This window comes from Nannizzia gypsea, genomic scaffold (assembly GCF_000150975.2).
Source record: "Nannizzia gypsea CBS 118893 supercont1.1 genomic scaffold, whole genome shotgun sequence".
NCBI lineage: Eukaryota > Fungi > Ascomycota > Eurotiomycetes > Onygenales > Arthrodermataceae > Nannizzia > Nannizzia gypsea.
Window position 1 is genome coordinate 2,736,607 of NW_003345201.1, and position 19,544 is coordinate 2,756,150.

At 48.1% G+C, this 19,544-nt stretch overlaps 5 protein-coding genes across 5 annotated transcripts; 2 read left to right on the top strand and 3 right to left on the bottom strand.

Annotated features, from left to right (window-relative positions):
* Positions 1–3,037: 3,037 nt before the first annotated feature.
* Positions 3,038–4,275, top strand: MGYG_01013 (hypothetical protein; the record flags this gene model as incomplete). The annotated part of the gene is made up of 3 exons (XM_003176881.1): positions 3,038–3,258; positions 3,337–3,620; positions 4,196–4,275. 3 exons carry the CDS (start codon positions 3,038–3,040, stop codon positions 4,273–4,275), a joined length of 585 nt encoding a protein of 194 aa, XP_003176929.1.
* A 5,492-nt stretch (positions 4,276–9,767) lies between these two features.
* Positions 9,768–10,582, bottom strand: MGYG_01014 (hypothetical protein; the record flags this gene model as incomplete). The annotated part of the gene is made up of 4 exons (XM_003176882.1): positions 9,768–9,941; positions 10,026–10,169; positions 10,246–10,387; positions 10,494–10,582. 4 exons carry the CDS (start codon positions 10,580–10,582, stop codon positions 9,768–9,770), a joined length of 549 nt encoding a protein of 182 aa, XP_003176930.1.
* A 415-nt stretch (positions 10,583–10,997) lies between these two features.
* Positions 10,998–11,468, bottom strand: MGYG_01015 (hypothetical protein; the record flags this gene model as incomplete). Its single annotated transcript, XM_003176883.1, has 1 exon — positions 10,998–11,468. The coding sequence occupies one exon, from the start codon at positions 11,466–11,468 to the stop codon at positions 10,998–11,000; it is 471 nt and encodes a 156-aa protein (XP_003176931.1).
* A 916-nt stretch (positions 11,469–12,384) lies between these two features.
* MGYG_01016 (vacuolar protein sorting-associated protein 21) lies at positions 12,385–13,385 on the top strand (the record flags this gene model as incomplete). Its single annotated transcript, XM_003176884.1, has 3 exons — positions 12,385–12,468; positions 12,574–12,637; positions 12,709–13,385. 3 exons carry the CDS (start codon positions 12,385–12,387, stop codon positions 13,383–13,385), a joined length of 825 nt encoding a protein of 274 aa, XP_003176932.1.
* Positions 13,386–14,201: 816 nt separating this feature from the next.
* On the bottom strand, positions 14,202–17,389 carry MGYG_01017 (nak/nak-unclassified protein kinase; the record flags this gene model as incomplete). The annotated part of the gene is made up of 3 exons (XM_003176885.1): positions 14,202–16,316; positions 16,378–16,475; positions 16,546–17,389. The coding sequence occupies 3 exons, from the start codon at positions 17,387–17,389 to the stop codon at positions 14,202–14,204; spliced, it is 3,057 nt and encodes a 1,018-aa protein (XP_003176933.1).
* Positions 17,390–19,544: the final 2,155 nt, after the last annotated feature.

Genomic DNA, 19,544 nt, shown 5'->3' on the forward strand with positions numbered 1-19,544 from the left:
CCGAATGACTGGCATGCCGTGCATTTGAAAACTTGTCAGGACGTTTCTCATAGCCATATGAAGACTCGTGGCATATCCGTCAGCCCTCATCCATCGTTGTTGAAGGTGTTGTCGGGGATTGATAAGTAACTAGCAGACTAGATAACTAAAAAGAAAAACGAATTCCTTCGTGAAACTCGCTGCACGAGGAGAATAGCCGTCTCTTCACTTGTCAGCCATGGCAGTTAGCCTTATAGGCGAGAGGCGCCGGTGGCGGACTGCTTATATATGTGTTCATTATTTTGTCAGCTTGGTAACCCCTGAAATACGGGAAAAACCAATAACAATTTTCAACAAGCACTCCTCGCCTGGTCTCATGTATATGCAAGAGAAAAGAACAATCATCATTCAGCGTATGAGATCTTTCCAGCTGCTCCTCTCCTTCACCCGTTTCGTGATTGGAGACCGTTATTTTATCTTTATTTTTTCATTTTCATTTTCCTTTCCTTCCTTTTCTTTTTTCTCAGGTAGTTACGGAGTAGCTCGTCAACTATTTCGTTAACGGTTGCCGCGGAACCTGCAACCTGGATCCGGGTACGATCTATCACCTGGGCTCTTCAACTCTGCCTTGGATATTTTTATACGATCCTTTGTATACGGACGGAACTCGCTTCCCATCATAATCTAACCGCCGATCCGTATCAAGGGTTATAAAGAAGAAAAAAAGCGATCTTGCATCAAAGCCGGAATCAACGCGATGTCCTTACGCAAACCCAACTCAGAGATAACCAGGCTGCGGCTGACTGATTGACTCGAGGGGCCGGATCCATTATGTATGTTTCCCGCTGCAAACCAAGCATGCTGCAGGTGCGGATGCATAGCTTAAAGGTGGAAAAACGACATATTGTACGTGCACCTGCATCGATCTTGCATGAACGTGCTAATCAGGGTTTGGGAGGGCCTTTTCTTTTTTATTTGGGCAGAGAATCGCCGCGCATGACTAGTGATGGGCCTCAACATGCCAACAAAGGAGAACAATGAAAGGCACCGTCGGGAGCATTAAAGAATGTGTCAGAGCAGACATCAGCAGGTTTCTTTTAGACATGATACCAAATATAGAGGGAACCAATTGTCAGTTTGATTTCGAGTAACCAACAAGTCTCAGGCGTGCTAAAGGGACCGGCGATTAGAGACCAGTTGGCGGGTGGTTGCAAGCTCGGCTTGAAAAATTGGATCCATTGCATGTAATTCCTTCATATAACTGGCATTTCACGGGCAGTCATTCTCCAGTATTTTGTTACTAGGGGCGCCGTAGGGCATGCGTTGTACCAACAGGCTATCGTTGTGCACTTGGAGTCATGGATTCCATTCTAGAACTCGTTTGAGACTGTGCACCAAATAGTCCCTGGCGCCCTTCTGATACTCAACAGTAATAAACATCGTTTACCACAGTAGTTGAAGCAACTAGAAAGGTATGGTCGACGGGTCCGTCATCAACTAGGCCGTTTCCCAAGGGTATTATCATGCCAAAGCCCGTACTCCGTAGAAAACTTCAGTATATGGTACTTACCGTAATCGTTGCCTCGATTGTATGATATCAAGACATGGCTGAGGCTAGGGCAAACCACAAGATAATTTATCCTGCGTGGCTTGAGATGTACTTTAAAGCAAAGGGAAAAGCGGTGGTTAGCCAGATACTTAGGACTGGCTTGATTGTGAATTTCAGGCTGAAGATATGTCAGCTGCTCATTTCTTGCTAAAGTTATCGATGGCCATCTCTTGATACTACTCTCCTGTTGTAGTAAATTGACTAGCCATGGCTATATTGAATGGCAAGCCAAAAGCTCTGCTGGACGGATATAACCGAGATATCGATACACAGATCTGCTCTCTTTCTTATATCAAGTTTTCACTTCCCTAAAGACGCACCTGGAGAAAGCCAGCGGCCAGGACTTAAAGACTGGTATTTCGATCGATCTCCTTTCCTTGTTGATGATAGCTGCAGTGAAAATCAACAAGTCAACCTGGATATATAATCAAATGGCCAATTAAATATTAGGATTAACGAGGGTATTTGTTTTATAAATGGCCGAGTTGCTTTCCTTCCCGCTACAAACTACCTGAGTGGCAGGTTTTGGTGGGAAATCAGGGGGCCATCCATCATCTTTGGGACAAATCCTCCGTGTATTACTCCTCAAACAGGAGATATCCGGAAGAAAAAGAAAGAGCCTGACGGGAAGAAGGAAAGAAACCAAAGAAAAATGATACAGCCACTCGGGACTGATGTCATCACTGATGTCTGTTTCTCAGAAAAGAAAAAAAATACATGTTCTCTCGCCCTGACCGGAGATTAGAACAGCCACAGATGAGACCGGTCATCTTTAATATCAAATTCTGAGCTCCGTGGAAAACAGCATTCAAGCTGTAGAGGCACAGCGCGAGATTGTACTGCGTTTGCCTTGAAAAGTAGGGCGAAGAAGCAGATATTTCAGCGGAAAAAGAAACTTTTAGGACTATTCTTACGGTTTCGGGCCTGCTCCGCGGTTTCCAGTTGATTGGAATTTCAGGCGTTTGGATCTCGAGGATTATCCACCAGCCGGGAAGGGAGACACATTTCCGCTGCCGCTGGTTTGCTTGTGGATATATAGTAGGCGTAGTATATATGTGTTAGCTATATATAAGTATGCTCTTGGGAGCCCTCTATGGGTTTATATTCATGGCACATCTGGAGTATAAAATTGCAAAAAAAAAAAAAAAAAGTGAGAAGCTGACTCTGGGCTGACTTTATATTCAGGGCTGGGTGATATTATGATAGATACGGAGTAAGTACGTGCCAGTCGATCGCATTGCAGAGAGATCACATAGTTATACGAGACCCAAGCAGCTCCCATAGGGGAGAAAACTAGTTGAGGGAGATCATCTCAGATCATTGAAGACGTGGAAGTGGGCTTCCGCAAGCCATTGGCTGACCGGTGGATAAGATATTGGATAGCAACAGCGTAGGAGACGCAAAGAGGCGTCTGAAAATTGAATTGGTTGGTCATGCAAACACCGAGCAATGGCTGTCCCCGGGAACCCATCATTCAGGTCCCTGGGAGCCGGAAGCGCTAACGTATACGCCGCCGCAAGGCAGTACGTGGTCTTCCTGTGGCCTGTGTCCGGCAGCAACAGCAGCAGCAGCAGAAGAGTGGAAAAGCTTTCGACTGGGCATCAACCTGGCAGCCTGATTTGCGATATCGATAGGACCGGGGGTGGGGAGAATCCCTCCCACATACCTAGGTAAGCCTTGGACGCTCGACCATAGGGGATCAGTGCATGTTAGGGCTGCGTTTTCATGTAGCTACTGCATGATAAGAGGATGTTCTCGCCCAACGCAAAGCAGCTTTACTGGCGCCAATCTCGATGGGGAGAACAACTCAGCAGCAAGCCATGCTGCTTGGTGAATACGTGGAGGGATCAATCGCTCATGGAGAGGATGCAACTTCGCCGTTTGTTTGGCTTAGGCTTAAACACGTACCTTGCAGAAACCAAAAGACCTCAGCAGACCAGGGCTGTTCGCAAGCCACAAACGTCTGGCCTCTCTGGGCGCGAGGGTGAGGCTCTTCTGCAAAAATCATGCAGCAGTTTCTCAAATATTGGCTGTATGTATACTCTGTACTCCGTACTTCACATATTATCTGGGTTGCTGATATAATTCGAGCTGCTTAAGTAACTAACGGGGGGCAAATCGATTTTTTTCGTGTCGACCTGCCCTTCCAATACGGAGTAATATAGCGAACCGGTAGCTAAGATGAAACCGAGGACTGGAATCCACCAATCTGGCAACGTTGAAGCCGGGTGTATGGAAAAGGGAGCCCCTTTTTTTATACGCAACTTCCGGGCCGCCAGTTGATCCACTGCCGCCCCCAACTTTCCCTGAAGGAAAAAAGGTCCTTGGACACTCCGTACAAGCAACAAGCTACATATGCGTCGTTAAGAGGGCTGGGACGCCCCTGGGAATCAGTTTTGTGGCTCCTTGCTTGACTGCTGCCCCCCTCTCCTAGGACGGGATGGGTTGGGGAAGATGTCTTCTAGAAAAGCCCTTCCCTGACGATCATGGGGAGAATTATGCTGCCTGGTGGCCATGATGTCCCGCTCCCCAGCGAGGATCAAAGATCGCCTCGTCCTACAAGAACACAACATGTGTACGGAGAAAGTGCGCACTGCATTCCCATAGTGCGTGAATTTGGCTTTCTCACTTTCTTCGATGTGGATTCCAGAGCCGTTCCAAAGCCCTGGGTGACGGTATTTGGTTGAACGCCTCTCAAGAGGAGCTAAGTGGAGGCAATGTACATCAATTGATGCACTATTCCATACGAGAGGCGAAAGGGCTCTGCGTCTAGTTGAGCCAAAACCGAGCCAAAAAGCAAAGAAAAGGAGGGGAGGAAAGGGCAAGAGCAAAGGAAAAGAAATCTGAGTGGTTTGGGGTGCAAAAAAAAAAAGCACTCTGACGCCCTCTCACACAAACACCAACCACCAAGGGCTTGGAGGAATACGATACGGCGAGAGGGGGAGGTTGGTCTGGTGTTGCTGAATGGAAAGATATCGCCATATAATTTTTATCGATGGCTTGATGGCGGTTGGCTTCTGGCCCGGAGCGAAGACACAAAACGGCACTAGCGAGGGCCCGGGATGGGTGGACGGAGTGGTTCATATTCTTTCGCCAACGTTTTTTATTTCCGCCCTGACAATCGCCCGGCCGTTGCGTACTTAAAAGGATAGGAGCAGCTGTGCTGTGTGGCCCTTCAACCTACGATTAAGTAAAGTGCCCGATTGCAGGGGGGCCAACGTGAGTATACCTTCCCCTTGCGCGTGAGAAAAAAAAAATCACATATATCCCCCATTTGATCCGCTTCCCGTAAGGCGTGCAACGTGGGATGACAGTTAGAGCTGGACAAGCGGGATCAGTTCGTTGAGCGATGATTAGTGAGAGGGAGCTTCCGAGACGCGGACGGGATGGGGGTTGCTATATTTCTCCACACCTGGCCATGCTGGAAGATTGGACATTTCATTAGCGTTTCCCTATTGCTTCCAGCATATTCTAGCGGCGTTTATTTGTTGGGGGTTCCGCGTAAAGAGGATACCTGTCGGGAGGGATTGAATCAATCAGAGGATAGAGACATAAAAGTAAACGGCACAATTGAGGACAAAGGGGAGCCCACTCAGCTGCGGACGGAAATCCGCCCAGAGCCACCAACGGCTTCAATCACCCGGATGTCCGCTTCATAGCCCTAATCGAAATTCTGGAATGTTACTATGCATGATGTACGGAGTGATGCAGCCAACGAAGAGGCATACCCTCACACCACCATCACCGCCGACCATCAGGAACAACTCCTCTCACAGGAGAGTACGAAGACAAGCTCGTTCTCGTACCCGAGGAACCAGGAACCAGTCACAGTCACACTAGCGAATCTGGCTTCCCTTGCCCCCTTTTTTCCCTACCCTTTTCCATGCCGCGTTCGCGTCCCAGGGGCCCACAACCGGCGTCTATAACAGACGATAAATGATGAGCCCTGTGGGGAAGATTAGCATCGCATCATGAGAGAAGAGGCGAGGTTTCGAAGTTAAGGACGTAGCTGTCCATTGGGAAGAATAATATTACTTAGCTGAGAAAATAATGAATCAGGAAAAGTAATAACCGAAGAGTTACGGATCCCTCTTGTATGATACTGTATCATGTTAAACCGCAACGGGAATGGGTTTATGCAGTATCCACGTGTGAATTCTCACACCGATTCGCTTGCTTTTGTTTTCTGAGATTGATGATAGACGATGAGCTGGACGTTAGGCTGCAGCTGGCCGAAGGACACGAACGGCCACGACTCATAACTCGGTCCAGGCAGATGTAATTTCGCAGTGTTCGTATTTCCGTGGGAGCGCACAGGGGGTTCTGTCTTCCCACGCCGGTTTGACAAGGGCTCCTTGGGCCTTTCTCATACGCTGTATAAGCTAAACAAAGATAAAAATAAAATAAAATAAAAATTCGCCAGCCCTGACAGAGCCGACTATGACACATGGAGTAATAGGTACTTTAAGGCGGGCGGAGTTGCCCATCGAGCCGTTACACTACCGCAGCGGGCCCGCTCATGTACATATTCCGGTGGTGTTATTCACAGGGGGTCATGTCCTGTTCCTGCATGGTCCCTCAACCTTCAGAATTTCAAATGCTCTCATATCGATCGGGCCTTCCGAGATGGTTGTCAGTTTTTCTGATTCCTCTAGGATGCACGCTGCTCCCTTCCAGTTCAAACGGTCGACTTCTAAACCGTTGGTGATTGATGGTTCCGTTTGTAACGGCCGGGAGTGCGTTTCGTCCAAGCCATTGGGTGATAAACTGCCGATAGACGGCGAGAAACATGTACAAGAGATGAAAAAGAAATACCGTCCCAAGCATGACTGATGCTGGGTTATGGGAAGCAAGGATTTCGATCTTGACCAAGTTTATCTCGCAAGCCCTCCTGCATGGTAAAAATATGTCAAAGTGTAGCAGCTTTGGTAGAAAAATGTGTCAGTATCCGCCATGCCATGTTGTAGAGATCTCCCTCTGGGGGATCCTCGGCTGGCATAATACTCAATAGTCTGCATCGATTGTAATCGTCACCATACATGATGATTCACGTAAGCTGGATTGGCGGCAGGGTGGTGTATGATGTGTGGCCAACTATCGCGGGCTCTGCAGTAGCTTGCGTTTTCTCAGCCAGCAACCTAAAAGGGTCAAGGACGGTGGCCATATCTTCTTCTCCTTCGCTCTCTTTCTCCCACCCCCCCATCTGGCCATGCATTGATAGGCGGGCGTGTGACTCCATAACTTGGCCCGTAGCCCCGACGCCATCGTAGTACATTGCACTGTGCCAGGCTAGAAGGGAAAAAAGAGGGATGTCTGAAGGAGCCCTCCAGAAAGCAGGTCCATCCACACCATGCCCAGACAGGGGCTATCGACTCAAGTCACAGAAGCTGTTGAACCTGGGGCCCAGAGATTAGGTTGAGCAGAGTACTAGCCGTTTGCTCGGATGATCTGGACCCAGAATAATGCATATATGAATTGAAATGGAAGCCAGCGGGAGACTTCTGCTGTGTATACTCCGTACGGGCGTGCACTAGTTGCAGCAGCGGCAAGCCGGCTTCTAGACCTATCGACCTCCTCAGACTTCTAGACTCTCTCTTCTCGCTCTCTGTTCTCCATTTTGCATAACGATACTCCGTACACAGGCGAGAGGGAGGAGGTTGGTTAAGAGAGACAATAGGTGGTCTGTTCATGCAAGTTATCTGTCGAGTGGCTAGCAGCAGGGTCTGATTCCCCTTCGAGACAAGATGATATATCGGATTTCATTTCTTTGACATGATCCGTCAGGAGATCGGCGTAAAGGCAAAGATGACTGATCGCTATGTCCTTCCCATGGTTGGGACGAATGTTGCCGAACCTGTTGTTATAATGTGCCTGTCCCGCCACACTCACAAGCCTCAGTTGAGAACTGCACATCCGGCTATAGAGTCCTCATCTGGGCTGGAACAGGCTCCCTCTTGTGGGAAGCATCCCCGGCCGGAGGAAGCGAGAGCTCAAGCAGGATGAAGCTGTGGCTGGAACTGCTGCAGCCGCAACGGACAGGAGTGAGGCGCACCATGGAACTTCTAGGGCGAGATCTAAATCGCAAACCTGTTCTTCTTTGTGTGTGGCCCGAGTTGTGTTCTACCTGTATGGTGCGTGATGTGTGTACGAATAATATACATAGCAGTTGGTTGCAAAGTAGCGAGCTGCCTGTTTCTGACGGCGTAAAGTATGCTTCCCGAAACAGCTCGACCTCCCTTTTGAAACCGACGAGCTAGCCAGGGGCAAGAAGCAGCGCCTGAGATCCCGGTGGAGCAGAGCCAATGATAGCCTTAAGTATATTATATGCTCCGTTCCAAGGGTGGTTTGGCTCTGGGAGAAGCTTTATCAATTTTCAATTCTGAAGTAATAAGGTAAGATGTAGCATAAGGCCCGGCACCAGAACCAAGGGTCGAGCAGAAGAGTTAGCCAGGGCCCTCCCTTTCTGACAGGGAGCTCCAGCGATAGTTATATCCACCCTGGCCTCTAGCAGCTGTCGAGCCTGTCTTCTTCCTAGCCACTCCTCGCGTGAGCTCTTTCTCCCTCTGCGGGTCGAGACACAAGAGCGGTTCGAAAGCTGACGAACACAGGCAAGATATCAAAAACAAACGAAGATCGAACGAGGAGAAAAGGGCCATCATCCCTCTTCTTCCTTTTCCTTTTTGCGTTCTCCGTCGCCTGTCCGCTTTGATGAAACCAACCCTGTCTGTCCTAGGCATCTACGGTAAGAATATGTAATTTGGATCCTGACCTTGGGCGTTGGCCTCTCTGCTCCAAGCCGAACCCGCCGGTAAGGTAGAGATGCAGCGAGGCAAGGCACAATCTCAGGCAAGTCAACGGCGCACACGTCCGCCCATTCGCCTCTTTCCTTTGCCTTTATTTTTTAAATCATGTCGATAATCCTGCTCAATGGAGCCTATCATAGTGCAGAGAAAAGCGCAGAAAAGCCTGCGTGGTCGAGAAATCATCTTTTTCCTTAGGAAAAAAAAACAATCAATACCCTTGCTTGCTCCCAGTATCTTTGTTGGAAGAGGCCGTGTTTCATCTTCTTCATCGACCCCTTTTTTTGCAATTCCACGTATTTTTTCCTTTTTTCAAACTTGACTCTCGCCATCCGCTTCTTTTGTAACATTATGAATCCTGCTGTTGATGAAGATGAGAGAACGTACGTATGTATGTATGCATCCCTCTTCTGTTGAGACCGCTGCGGGAGCTCGTCACAAACAACCTTTCTTCTTCCCACCGTGAAGGCTCGCTCTGACTCTGGCGCTGGCTTGACTTGACGGACTGACTCAATAAGCGGGACGGCGAGAAACAGTTCTGGCCATAACGCCGATTTGAGAGATGGGATAGCGTGGATAGCTCTTGCAGCTGCTTCTCCAGCTTATCACTCTGTCTCTGCCCTCGCTCACTTTCTCTCCTTCCCATTCTCTTGCTCTCTCTGCCTCTACCTCTGCTCCCTCTACTCCCGTCCCTCCAAGGCAGCACAAAGAAGGAAAAGAGAAGCCAGACTGAAAAAGCAAAGAAGCGGCCAATTTGCAATCTAAGGACAAGGTTAAAAAAAGGAACAATTACTCTAAGAAGGAAAAAGCAACGAAAAATAAGGGCAAGGGAAAAAAAAAACGATGGAGCTAGAGGCTTCATCTTACAGTGTTTGTTGAAAGGGGGTGGAAGTCCTTATTTTTCTTTTTCTTATCTTTCGTCTCGTTTCTTTTAGTTATAGTCAGTAATAATTTTGCTATATTTCATTTTTCATAATTTTTTTTTTCAACTTGGTAGTTAGCTTTCTGAGAAAGAGAGAGGGAGAAGGGAAATGTATATTAGTATATGAGACGCTGCTCCTCCGTCTTCTCTTCTTATTCTCCTTCTATCATTTTTATATTCTTCAAGCGTATTCACTCCTTCATCATCAACCTACTTCTTCCTCCTTAATCTACCTCTTATATCTCCAAAGGGGGCCTCTCTATTAGACAACTATTCCTCCCTCTCTCGTCTCCTATACGCCATCATCAACGAAGGAGCCAGCAATATTTGAATATCGTCTTGAACCTCCCATCGAACTCTTCCAGTGACCGGTTACAGTCACTTTCTCAGAAAAGAAAAAGAATATACAGACGAAACGAGAAACGCCCTATATCCAATACCCTCCTTTTTAACGCATTCAATCCTTTGGTGACTTGGACTTTTTCGTGGGAGGAAACATTTTATCCAGGATATAATTAACACGAACCAAAGCTACTCTGCAGCCAGAGTAGCAACGAGATTTGACGGTTATTCGTCTTCCTTTCGAGGGGGATATCATATTCAGCTCCAATTTCCGGCGAGTGCCGCAGGTCTGCAATCATCGGTCAGCTGTACGCAGCATCCCAGGTTAGTCATTGCCTTTCTGTGTTTCTTATATTATATTATACATCTATACCTGCATGCGGGTTTCTTTTCCTTGTGCTCCGGCCGAGGTATGACAGGATCCGATCCTTGTGAGGCTGCGAGCATCCCTGGACATGCATGAGAGTAGATATTCATAATCTTCTTTGGCATTTATATATATCTGCTGGGTGGATGCCTGTGGACCTCAATTAGCTAACTGGATATACAAACAGGTCAACACAATGATTATCAGGGATCTCTCTGCTACCAACATGGGACGAGGTGCTTATGACACAACTGGCGTACCAAAGCCTCAACCGCCTCCAAAGCGGTAACATGTCGCCTCCCAAGACGATCTTTTCTGATATCTCAACTTTTCTCTTTTTTTGCTCCCATCGATGCATACGTTCTGTTCTACATCATTTTTAATACTCGACCCTTTCGACGCCTCTCCTTTGTACGATCCTCTCGTACCTCCGACCAACCTCTTTTATTTGATCACCATGTTCCTCTCTCTCACTCCACCTGAGAAGGGCGAAGGAAATGGGATGAGAAAACGACCGACTTGTGACTGGTTGATGATTGGTCCAGAACAGAATTTCTTCCCATCCTGCCGGCTACCAACAACCAACTTTTGACACGGAACTAACGAGAAAAAAAAACCTCGCTCATTTCTTGGGGCCAGCTCACTCTTTGTTGCCTGGCTGTGCGATGAGACAACGACAAGGGGGAAGAAACTCTCTGGTTGATATTTAAAGGACATGCCGTACTTCTGGACCGTTGCGTTCCCTGGTCGACCTGCTTCCTACCGATTCGCCCGGCTTCGTCCCCGATACATCAACCTGCGCCCTTCCCCCCTACGCCATGCATAGTTCCATTGGTCATTTCAAACGCCTCCAACCACTTGACCGGAGATTTCAAAAAAGTTGGGCCAGCTACTTTCTCTTCTGGTCGCTTCGATCTCGCCCCCACAATATCCGTCGTCCTTTCTCGTCTTTTCCCGTCTCTTGATCCCTACCGCCGCCTATCTCTTCTTCCTTTGTTCTCGTTTGGTTCCAAAAATGGCTTTCCTCTTGGGTCTTTCTTCTGTTTGGCGTTTATCACATAGACGGATGGGATAGAATTGGCAACAACTGCTCTTTGGGTTCATCTTTTCCTTTGGTTGCGCTTTTATCATTTGTTCCTGTCGTTTTGCGCTGTTTTTTCCATTTTTCCTTCGGGGGTTATACCATTGAGATCTAGACTCATCGACTTCGCAGTCAAATTTCTTCCACTCACCTTCTTCGTCACCGGCTTCTTGCTTGCTTATGGGACATCCTTTCGGCTCGTCCCGCCCAATTTCGCCCAACAAGCGCTTCGCCGCATAAGGCTCGGGAGCTAACGGGATAGCATGCACAAGACCGTCTGTCTCACCGTGGCTAGCGGGACCTTCTGCACTTCCATACCGCTCTTCGGGATGTGTTCTGACAAGCGGGATGTTTGGTTGAATTTTCATCTTCACGATTCCTGCGCCGCCTTGACATTACTTTTGTTGTTCGCTGAAGAAATGCCTTTACGACCAGTGCACCATTTCCTTTTCACACTTTTTTCCTTGACAAAAAGCACTATCACCTTTAATAACCCCTTTTCCTTCGACTCATGATGTACTTCTATTGCCCGGGCTGGACTTCCCTCTAATATCAACTTTTAGTGACCTCTTTTTTATTCTTTCCCCATTTTTTAGCCTGCCTGTTATGTCTCTTCAAGATACTCCCCCTCTTGCGACTGCTTTTAATCTCCTTTTGGCTCTCTGTGTTCCCCCTGATGCTCTCTTTCTCGCTGTCTCTTTTTGACGTTTTCCTGTTGTTTGGGATAGATGGACCGGATAGACCGTTGTTGCAGTTGTTTCTGTTGTTGCTTTGTTTTTCCTCTTTCCTTGGAGCGTCGCGTCGCACTAGACAGCATAGCATAGGTAGACAGAACTATACGTATCGATCATCACTTATTTATATCTTCACTCTCTTTTCTTCCCTATCTCGCCGACTCGTTGTCTCTCTATCGTCCCTTTAACCGTCTTTTTGATGTCTTTTTAACCATCTTTACGCCAAGCCTGTCCGGCGCTAAACCAAATCGGGCGACCCATCGTCATCACCAAAAAGTCGAACTTCAAAGTCGGCAAAAAAGATGAACTTCTTCGCTCTTCCTCTCCTCTCCATCTCCTCATCGCCATCAGAGACACGATTTACCGGAACAAACCCTTTAGAAACAACTGTTCAGCGCTCGTGACGGATACATATACCCTGCACAGCTGGCCGGAAACCTCACGGAAGCCGATTCCCTCCTCCTTGCTTACGGAAATCTAGTTCTTGACCGAGTTGACGTCAAGACAGCAGAGAGGGACCCTCATTCCAGGCCATATACAAATCAAAGAAATGGCAGATTCAAGCTCAACACCCGGCCCCAAGCCCAGTAGCAGCGTTAAGCTGGTTTTACTCGGCGAAGCGGCGGTCGGAAAGGTATGTTTTCCGTCCGACTTACTCCCAGCGCTCATTCACCCTTTTTCTCTCGCCGGGCCTTTTCCATTATCCTGCCAGCTAACATAATTCTCCCCTACCAAATAGTCATCCCTTGTTCTGCGATTCGTAAACAATGACTTTCAGGAAAACAAGGAACCTACAATCGGAGGTAAGCCGGCCGTCGGTTGGGAAAAGTGCTGCCTATTACGTATCAACCTGGCTGACTCTACCCATAAACAGCTGCCTTTCTGACCCAAAAATGCTCCCTGCCCACCCGCACAATCAAGTTCGAGATATGGGATACCGCCGGCCAAGAACGTTTCGCATCTCTTGCTCCCATGTACTACCGAAACGCCCAAGCCGCTCTCGTCGTATATGACCTGACCAAACCATCTTCTTTGATCAAAGCCAAGCACTGGGTTGCGGAACTCCAGAGACAAGCAAGCCCCGGAATTGTCATCGCTTTGGTCGGTAACAAACTTGACCTGACTAACAGTGACGGCGTATCGGCCTCTACCGGTGACTCTGCTCAGTCCCCAGACGCAACCAATGAAGGTGAAGAGGGGGAGGCCCAAGAGGCCAGTGACGGAAACGACGAGCAGGATGACGAACAGGGCGGTTCTTCCGGCGGCGATGCCAGAAAAGTATCGACGCAGGAGGCTAGCTCGTACTCTGAAGCGGAAGGTCTACTGTTCTTCGAAACCAGTGCCAAGACAGGTTTCAACGTCGCGGAGGTGTTCACGGCCATTGCCAACGCAATTCCCGAGGCGAGTCTTAAGAGTTCCAGGAGCGGTACCGGTGCCGGTGGAGCTTCTGGAAATGCCGGCCTTGGTGCTGGCTCACGGTCTGGGGACGATTCGAGGATCAATCTTCGAGATAGAGGGCAGGTTGGTGCAAAGGAAGGTTGTGCTTGCTAGAAGAATTAATGTGTTTTAAGTCTGTCCTCTTGTTGCGGGTATTTTCTGTGTTTTATATGGTTTAGCCCACTGCGTTCCATGTTTTTTGCTTAATCTTTAATACGCATTTTGATTCCTCTACATGCTTCACCGTACTGCGCCCCTAAGTTGATGTCTCTTTTGGCGAGATGGTTGTTTCTGCTCCCACACGATGTTTCAGTGGATGAGTATACTCCAGGTACTTCCTTTCATCCACTCCATTTATATAACAAGAATAAAAAAATAGACATCCTGGGGCTATGGCACAAATGTATATATATTCGTTTCTTGAGCTGTGAGGCCACCAACCGAATAGCTAATCCTGTTATTTTACTATCAGTTTCCTATATGACTAGTGTATATATACCTCTAACCACAGCCTGCGTAATTTTGATGCTGATATCACTACACCGAGGGAAATACGGGAAAGAATCAAATAAAAAAAAGGTAGATAATAAAAACACTGCTACAATGCCAATCGAACAGTTACCGATGCTGCTATAACTTGAACATCAAAGAAGCCACGTCCTATCGTTTATCATATCGGCATCACAGCCAAAAGGGAGGAAGGTTAACAAGAGAAAGATGGAACGGCGCCTGTTCCTCCTGATATATAGATAGCGTAGCTGACATGGGGAATAATCTGACCAAAAGCATAGGGGTGCAATATAATGAGCCACACACGCTTCTAAATGTGAGAGGATGGAGGGGGTATAATGGATACTTTGGGTTATTATTCATAAAATGGTGTCTTCAAAAGTGTAGGTGATTTCGTAGTTTTGCGTGAAAGCTAGTTGATCAGAGTCCTTTACCAGTAGTGGTGGCAGTGGTACGACCTAAGGAAGCCTTTGGTATGTCTATCTCTGTCTCTACCAGTTCAAGCCCAGAGAGACTGGGATACCGGCGGCTAAAGTTTAACTCCCAATCTTCAGTAGAATTCCCTTGCGTGGTATTTTGCCTGGTCTGGCGGGGATGTTGGGGGGAGTTATACTCGCTGTTGCCTGTTTGGTTCGCGGATTGAATGCCAGTCCGTAAACTCTTGGGCTTCGGAGGTGCTACTGGCCGTTGGGAAGATCGAGAGGTAGCTGATGATGCCTGGTGTTGGCTTGTATTATATTTGAGACCAACGGTGGAGGAATCATTCTCCTTTGAAGAATGTTGGGGTGGGAAATCAGAAGTATGTGAAGGCACAGATGCGGATGGGTATCGCTGCACAGTCGATGAGTCTGGCCTTTCCGGCCGCGAAGATTCAAATCTGTTTGCCTGCGGGTTTGGTGCTGCATCCGTGTAGCGCCCGTATCCTGACGCCGTCTTGACAGGTGGTGGCTTCTCCGTTTCCTTAAGTAAAGACTGAACCTTGTTTTGGATCGCAGCGGCTCTGCCACCACTTCCTATACCTAGTCCCACCTGGCGCGAGGAGCCTCCTTCCTCTCGCTCGTTCAGTTGTGAGCGGTACTGTGCAGCAGCCTCCGCAACCCTTCGTTCCTCCATGGATAAACGGCGTCGTTCCATTTCTCGGCGCATTTCAGGAGATATGTCGTCGGTATCAGCATTGTCATAGCCACGGCCATCGTCGCTCATTTCCGTTACCTCGGAGCCGGTAATGGGAGTAAGGTGCTGGGTATCGTTTTCCGGAGATGGAGTCTGATTCCTATCATGAGGAGCATTGTTCTCAAAGCGGCGGAAGGCCTCTCCGAAACGGCCCGCGAGGAGTGTCTTGGTACCTGATAAAGACAGTGACGACAAACTCCCACGTTTAGAATGTTTGGATCCACTGCTGAGGCGCTTCTCGCGTTTTCGGCTCAACTCTTCCTCTTCTTTAGCTTTAAGGAAATCAATATCCGACATGTTCGATGGCTGGCTGTATTCGAGGTCATGATCTGTGAGGGATGGGCATAACAACGTTTCGTCCTCTCCAGATGAACGTTCGCGGCCTTTATCCCGAAGATACTCTAATCTTGACGCAACATATGCGGCAGTAGGTCGCGATTTCGAGTTTGCAGATTTTGAACGCGTTAACGGGTCTGCAAGGTCAGAAGCCGTGGGTCGAGTCCCTTCTAGTGATGGACGTGAGGACGCAGGCGATCTAGGGAGCTCTTCGGCTTGAATTGGTTTGGAGTCAAATCTGGCAAAACTGGGGCGTGTCGATAAGCTGCCACTTTGCAACCGGGGTTGATCATGGCCACTACTCTCGCGAGAACTTCCCGACGGTTGTCTTTTGTGTGATTGACTTGGGAATCTATGCAATGGTCTTTGGGACAAAGGGGGACTATCTGGTCGCTGGTTGGCCGGCGAAGGAGATGTCATTGTGCCAGTGGACACCATCATTGGTTTCTGTGGCACTGGTTGCTGTACAGGGACTTGTTGTCTAGCGGGTTCCGTTCTTAGATATGGTGACGATGCAAGTTTTTTATCTGCTAGTGAGTCTATTCGGTTGGGGGTATGGTGCGCTCTAGGCGTAGGACTTGGTTGTGGAGATGCTGCAGGTTTAGAAAAGGCTTCATCAGCAAGAGCATTTGTGACTCGTTTGGAAAAGTCATCAGGGTTGGGAGCCGAATCTGTATTTGCAGATTCAAAGTTGAAAGTGCCACCCTTTTCATGGAGGAGGGAGAATTGATCTAGCGTTGGGAATCGCGAGGAGAGCTCGTCTGTATTGGTGTTCCGTTTAGCTCCATCGAGTGCCGCAAATGGGTCGCCGGAAGTCCTTAAAGGAGAGGGACTGGGTTTAGATGTAGCCTTTTGGTCGGTAAGTTTGACTGGTCTTCCTCTCCTCATTGGCGCAATGTCCGGTATGATCTTTGTTTCCTGAATGGGCGGCGTGAAGGTGGCTCCGACCTTTGGTGCTTCCACTGGGGTAGAAGAAGGTAGCTGCTGGTTTCGTCTAGATTCGGAATGTGAACGGTCGGAGTAAATCTACGCACGAAGGAATTAGTTTAACGCGTACGGATATTAGATAAATCGTATAAGTACGCACGTCTCGAATTGGCACTTCTTTCCCCCGCATATGACATGTTTCACGTAATACCTGATAGATATTGGGCCGGTCTTTGGGGTGTTCTTTAAGCATGGTGGCTGGATTCATAGAATGTAGTGTTAGTTCAGAGAGATGCCTCGACAAAGGAAACAAAAGGAGCTGGCATACCAATCAAGAGTTTCAATCTATCAGAAAAGGGGGGGTAGGCAGGATACTTGAACTTTGCGTTCAAAATAGCCATCTGGCCGGCCTCATCGAACGGGGTAGTATAGTAGCATAGCTTGTACAACAGCACACCGAGGGCCCAGATGTCACTCTTTTCATCGATGGGCTGTTTTCTATAGACATCAATCATCTCCGGACTTCGGTACTGTAGAGTTGTGTGTCTCTGCACGTCATCCTCGATCAGTCTACCCTCGGCGGCGGAGGTAGCTGCAGGCCTAGGAGGAGCTGCAGAACCAAAATCACATAACTTATAGCATCGGGATGGACCGTTCCCAGAGATCAGAATATTTTCGACCTTGAGATCCCTGTGAAGCAGCGGGGGCTTGAGATAATGCATACAGGCCACACCTTCGGTGACGTCGCCAAATATCTTCAAGATCTCCGGTTCGGTCAATCGATTCTGTAGCCGGGTGTTCATGAAGTCTATCAGGCCGCCACCAGCACAATGCTCCATGAGTAAGAAGACCTCATATCCGCCGCCCTTGAGCTGTGATGCATGAGAATCGATGTATGTGACGATGTGTTTGTGACCCTTCAGCCTCTTCATCGTTTCCACCTCCGTCCTCATGTTGGCGAGGGATGCCTTGTCCGGGACGGCAACTCGTTTCAAGACAGCGGTCTCAACGCCGTCAACGGGCTTCGAGAGTCGAACGACGTAGACATGGGCAAATCCTCCTTCAGAAAGATATTTTTCTACCACGACTCGATGGCCTCCGACCTGCACCTTGGTACCAGCCATAAATGTGCCCGCCGGCACAGGGGCGGCCGCCATCGGATTGGCATTCATGTGAAGCCCCAGAGATGTAATTGTCGGTTGTTATTGCGTATGGTGTATGTTGCGAGAGAGGGTGAGAGAAGGCGACAGAGATCTGGGGGGCGGTGTATATATTTGTATAGTTAAAGGGGGTGTCTTTTCTTTGGTGTTCTTGTGTAGGTTGCTCCTTCAGGGGATCGACGTTCGTTCTTGTTGAGCGGTGATAGATAAGAGGGACAAGGAGATAGCTTCGGGCGGGAGGGAGTTCGACAGCCGCCGCGGCAGGCAACAGCAGTTATATAAAGCGGAGCCCGTGATACTCTGTAGGCCTGGGGTGGTTTACAGCCTCATCATGCCCTGCATCCTCATACCCAACATCGACAGCGTCAGCTTCATCAGCGTCATGCAGCAACTTCAGGTACAAAAGTTGATCTCGGGGCAAGCTCAGATGGACAAGATCTGACCAATCAAGATGCGTTTCGGCGGTGGATCATTTTAGTTCCGCTACATATTGCTGAGGTAAGCCTCGTTTTCCCGTGAACATGTTCATTCTTAGCGGATAATATAGTCGAATTAGAGGCGGCCAAGGTCACGAAGTAGACCGGCATGACTCCGGGAAGCCTGTCAGCCCGTTAGACTGTCTGTTGAGCAAGGATGGCCCAAGTTGGCTAGTTTACTCTGTATATTAAACGGTTTTGTTTCGCTTGTACCTGAGTATCTCTCTGTCTTTTTATGTGCTGGAGCAGTCTGCTTAGGTAATCAAATTGGTCACGGGATCATGTAATAACATTTTTCCGTAAGCAACTGACTAGTAAACTTTAAATGGAGGCTGACCAATAAAAACAGCTGGTTTGGTTCGCCATAATAGGAAAAATCAAAACAAACAAAAAGAAATGTCTAAAAAGTGGGCCTTTCCCTTTCCCTTAAAATTTTATTTCGACTTTCATCACACTTTATTTAATATCACAGCCTTTTGTGATGTTGATATCAAACAACGGAAGGAAAAACCAGCAAACAGACGGCCAGATCAGCAGCAGCAGAAGATGCAGGTATTCTATATACATTTATATTTATATATACCTCCGCAGTCCTCTGCCGCTCCTTTAGGCATAGTAAACAGCGACCTCCCACCAGATCTGTATGATAAGTAGAGAGTTCATACTATTTCCCTTACCGCTTGCGGCTTCACCTCCAGTTATTCGCTACAACGTGTCCCTCTCCCTCCACTCATCGCGGGCCGGTGTCAAGCCCGGCTTCGATAGGTCAACAGACTGCGCTGAGGATGGAGACTGGTCCGACAAACAGGGATCATTCGTGCTATCCGATTGGACTGCGGCCGCTGCTTGGGTGAAAAAGGGGTGGGGAAGAGGAGAGAAAAACACAGAGACATAAAAAGAGGAAGAGACAGGACTAAGAAGGGGAAAAAAGAAAGGAAAACAAATGAATACAACGTTTTTTCCTCCACGCCAGAAGGACGAACATTGACATGTTAAAAATAAATTGATATATTCCACTCTCCCTTCCAAGAGCCAGTTGCCGCAAACCGTCTCAGGTTCCCGCGTCAGGGCTCGACTTCTTTTGCCCATTTGTTTATCATCTCACATTCGCCAGACTGACCTATCTTGTATTCCCTTCGTACGGAGTATCTGTGCGGCCAATTGCCCTCAGCCTATCAAGGGAATCGTTCAACTCGAAAGTCGACTCGACAACAAAACTCGGCGGTAAGTCAGCGGCTGACATACCACTATTCCTCGTTTCTTGTGGGAATTGCCGTCTATACATACCACCGTACCCTTTCTCTTTGTGATCCGTTGATTCCTGTTTTGCTCATGGTTTATCCATATCTAGGCTTGAAGCGCTTTTCTCGCAAACGGAACGCCTTTCGATATCGATACACAAAAGAACGCACCACGGCGCACGAGGTTGTTGCACTCTTATTCTAATCGAAAACGTCCACCAAACTTCCTTCTCTCGTTGATTTCCCAAATAGAAAAAGGAAAGAAGTATTTAATAGATTTATTTGGGGGATAACGATTCAAACTGGCCTCGCACACACACACGGTCGCATGATGCATTGAGTGGTAGCTTTAAAGACTACAATGCATGAATTTCCTATTTGCATGAACAGAGATATACAGCGCCTTTTGCAATAAGCATCTAAACAACGAACAACAAAAAAGAGGGGGAG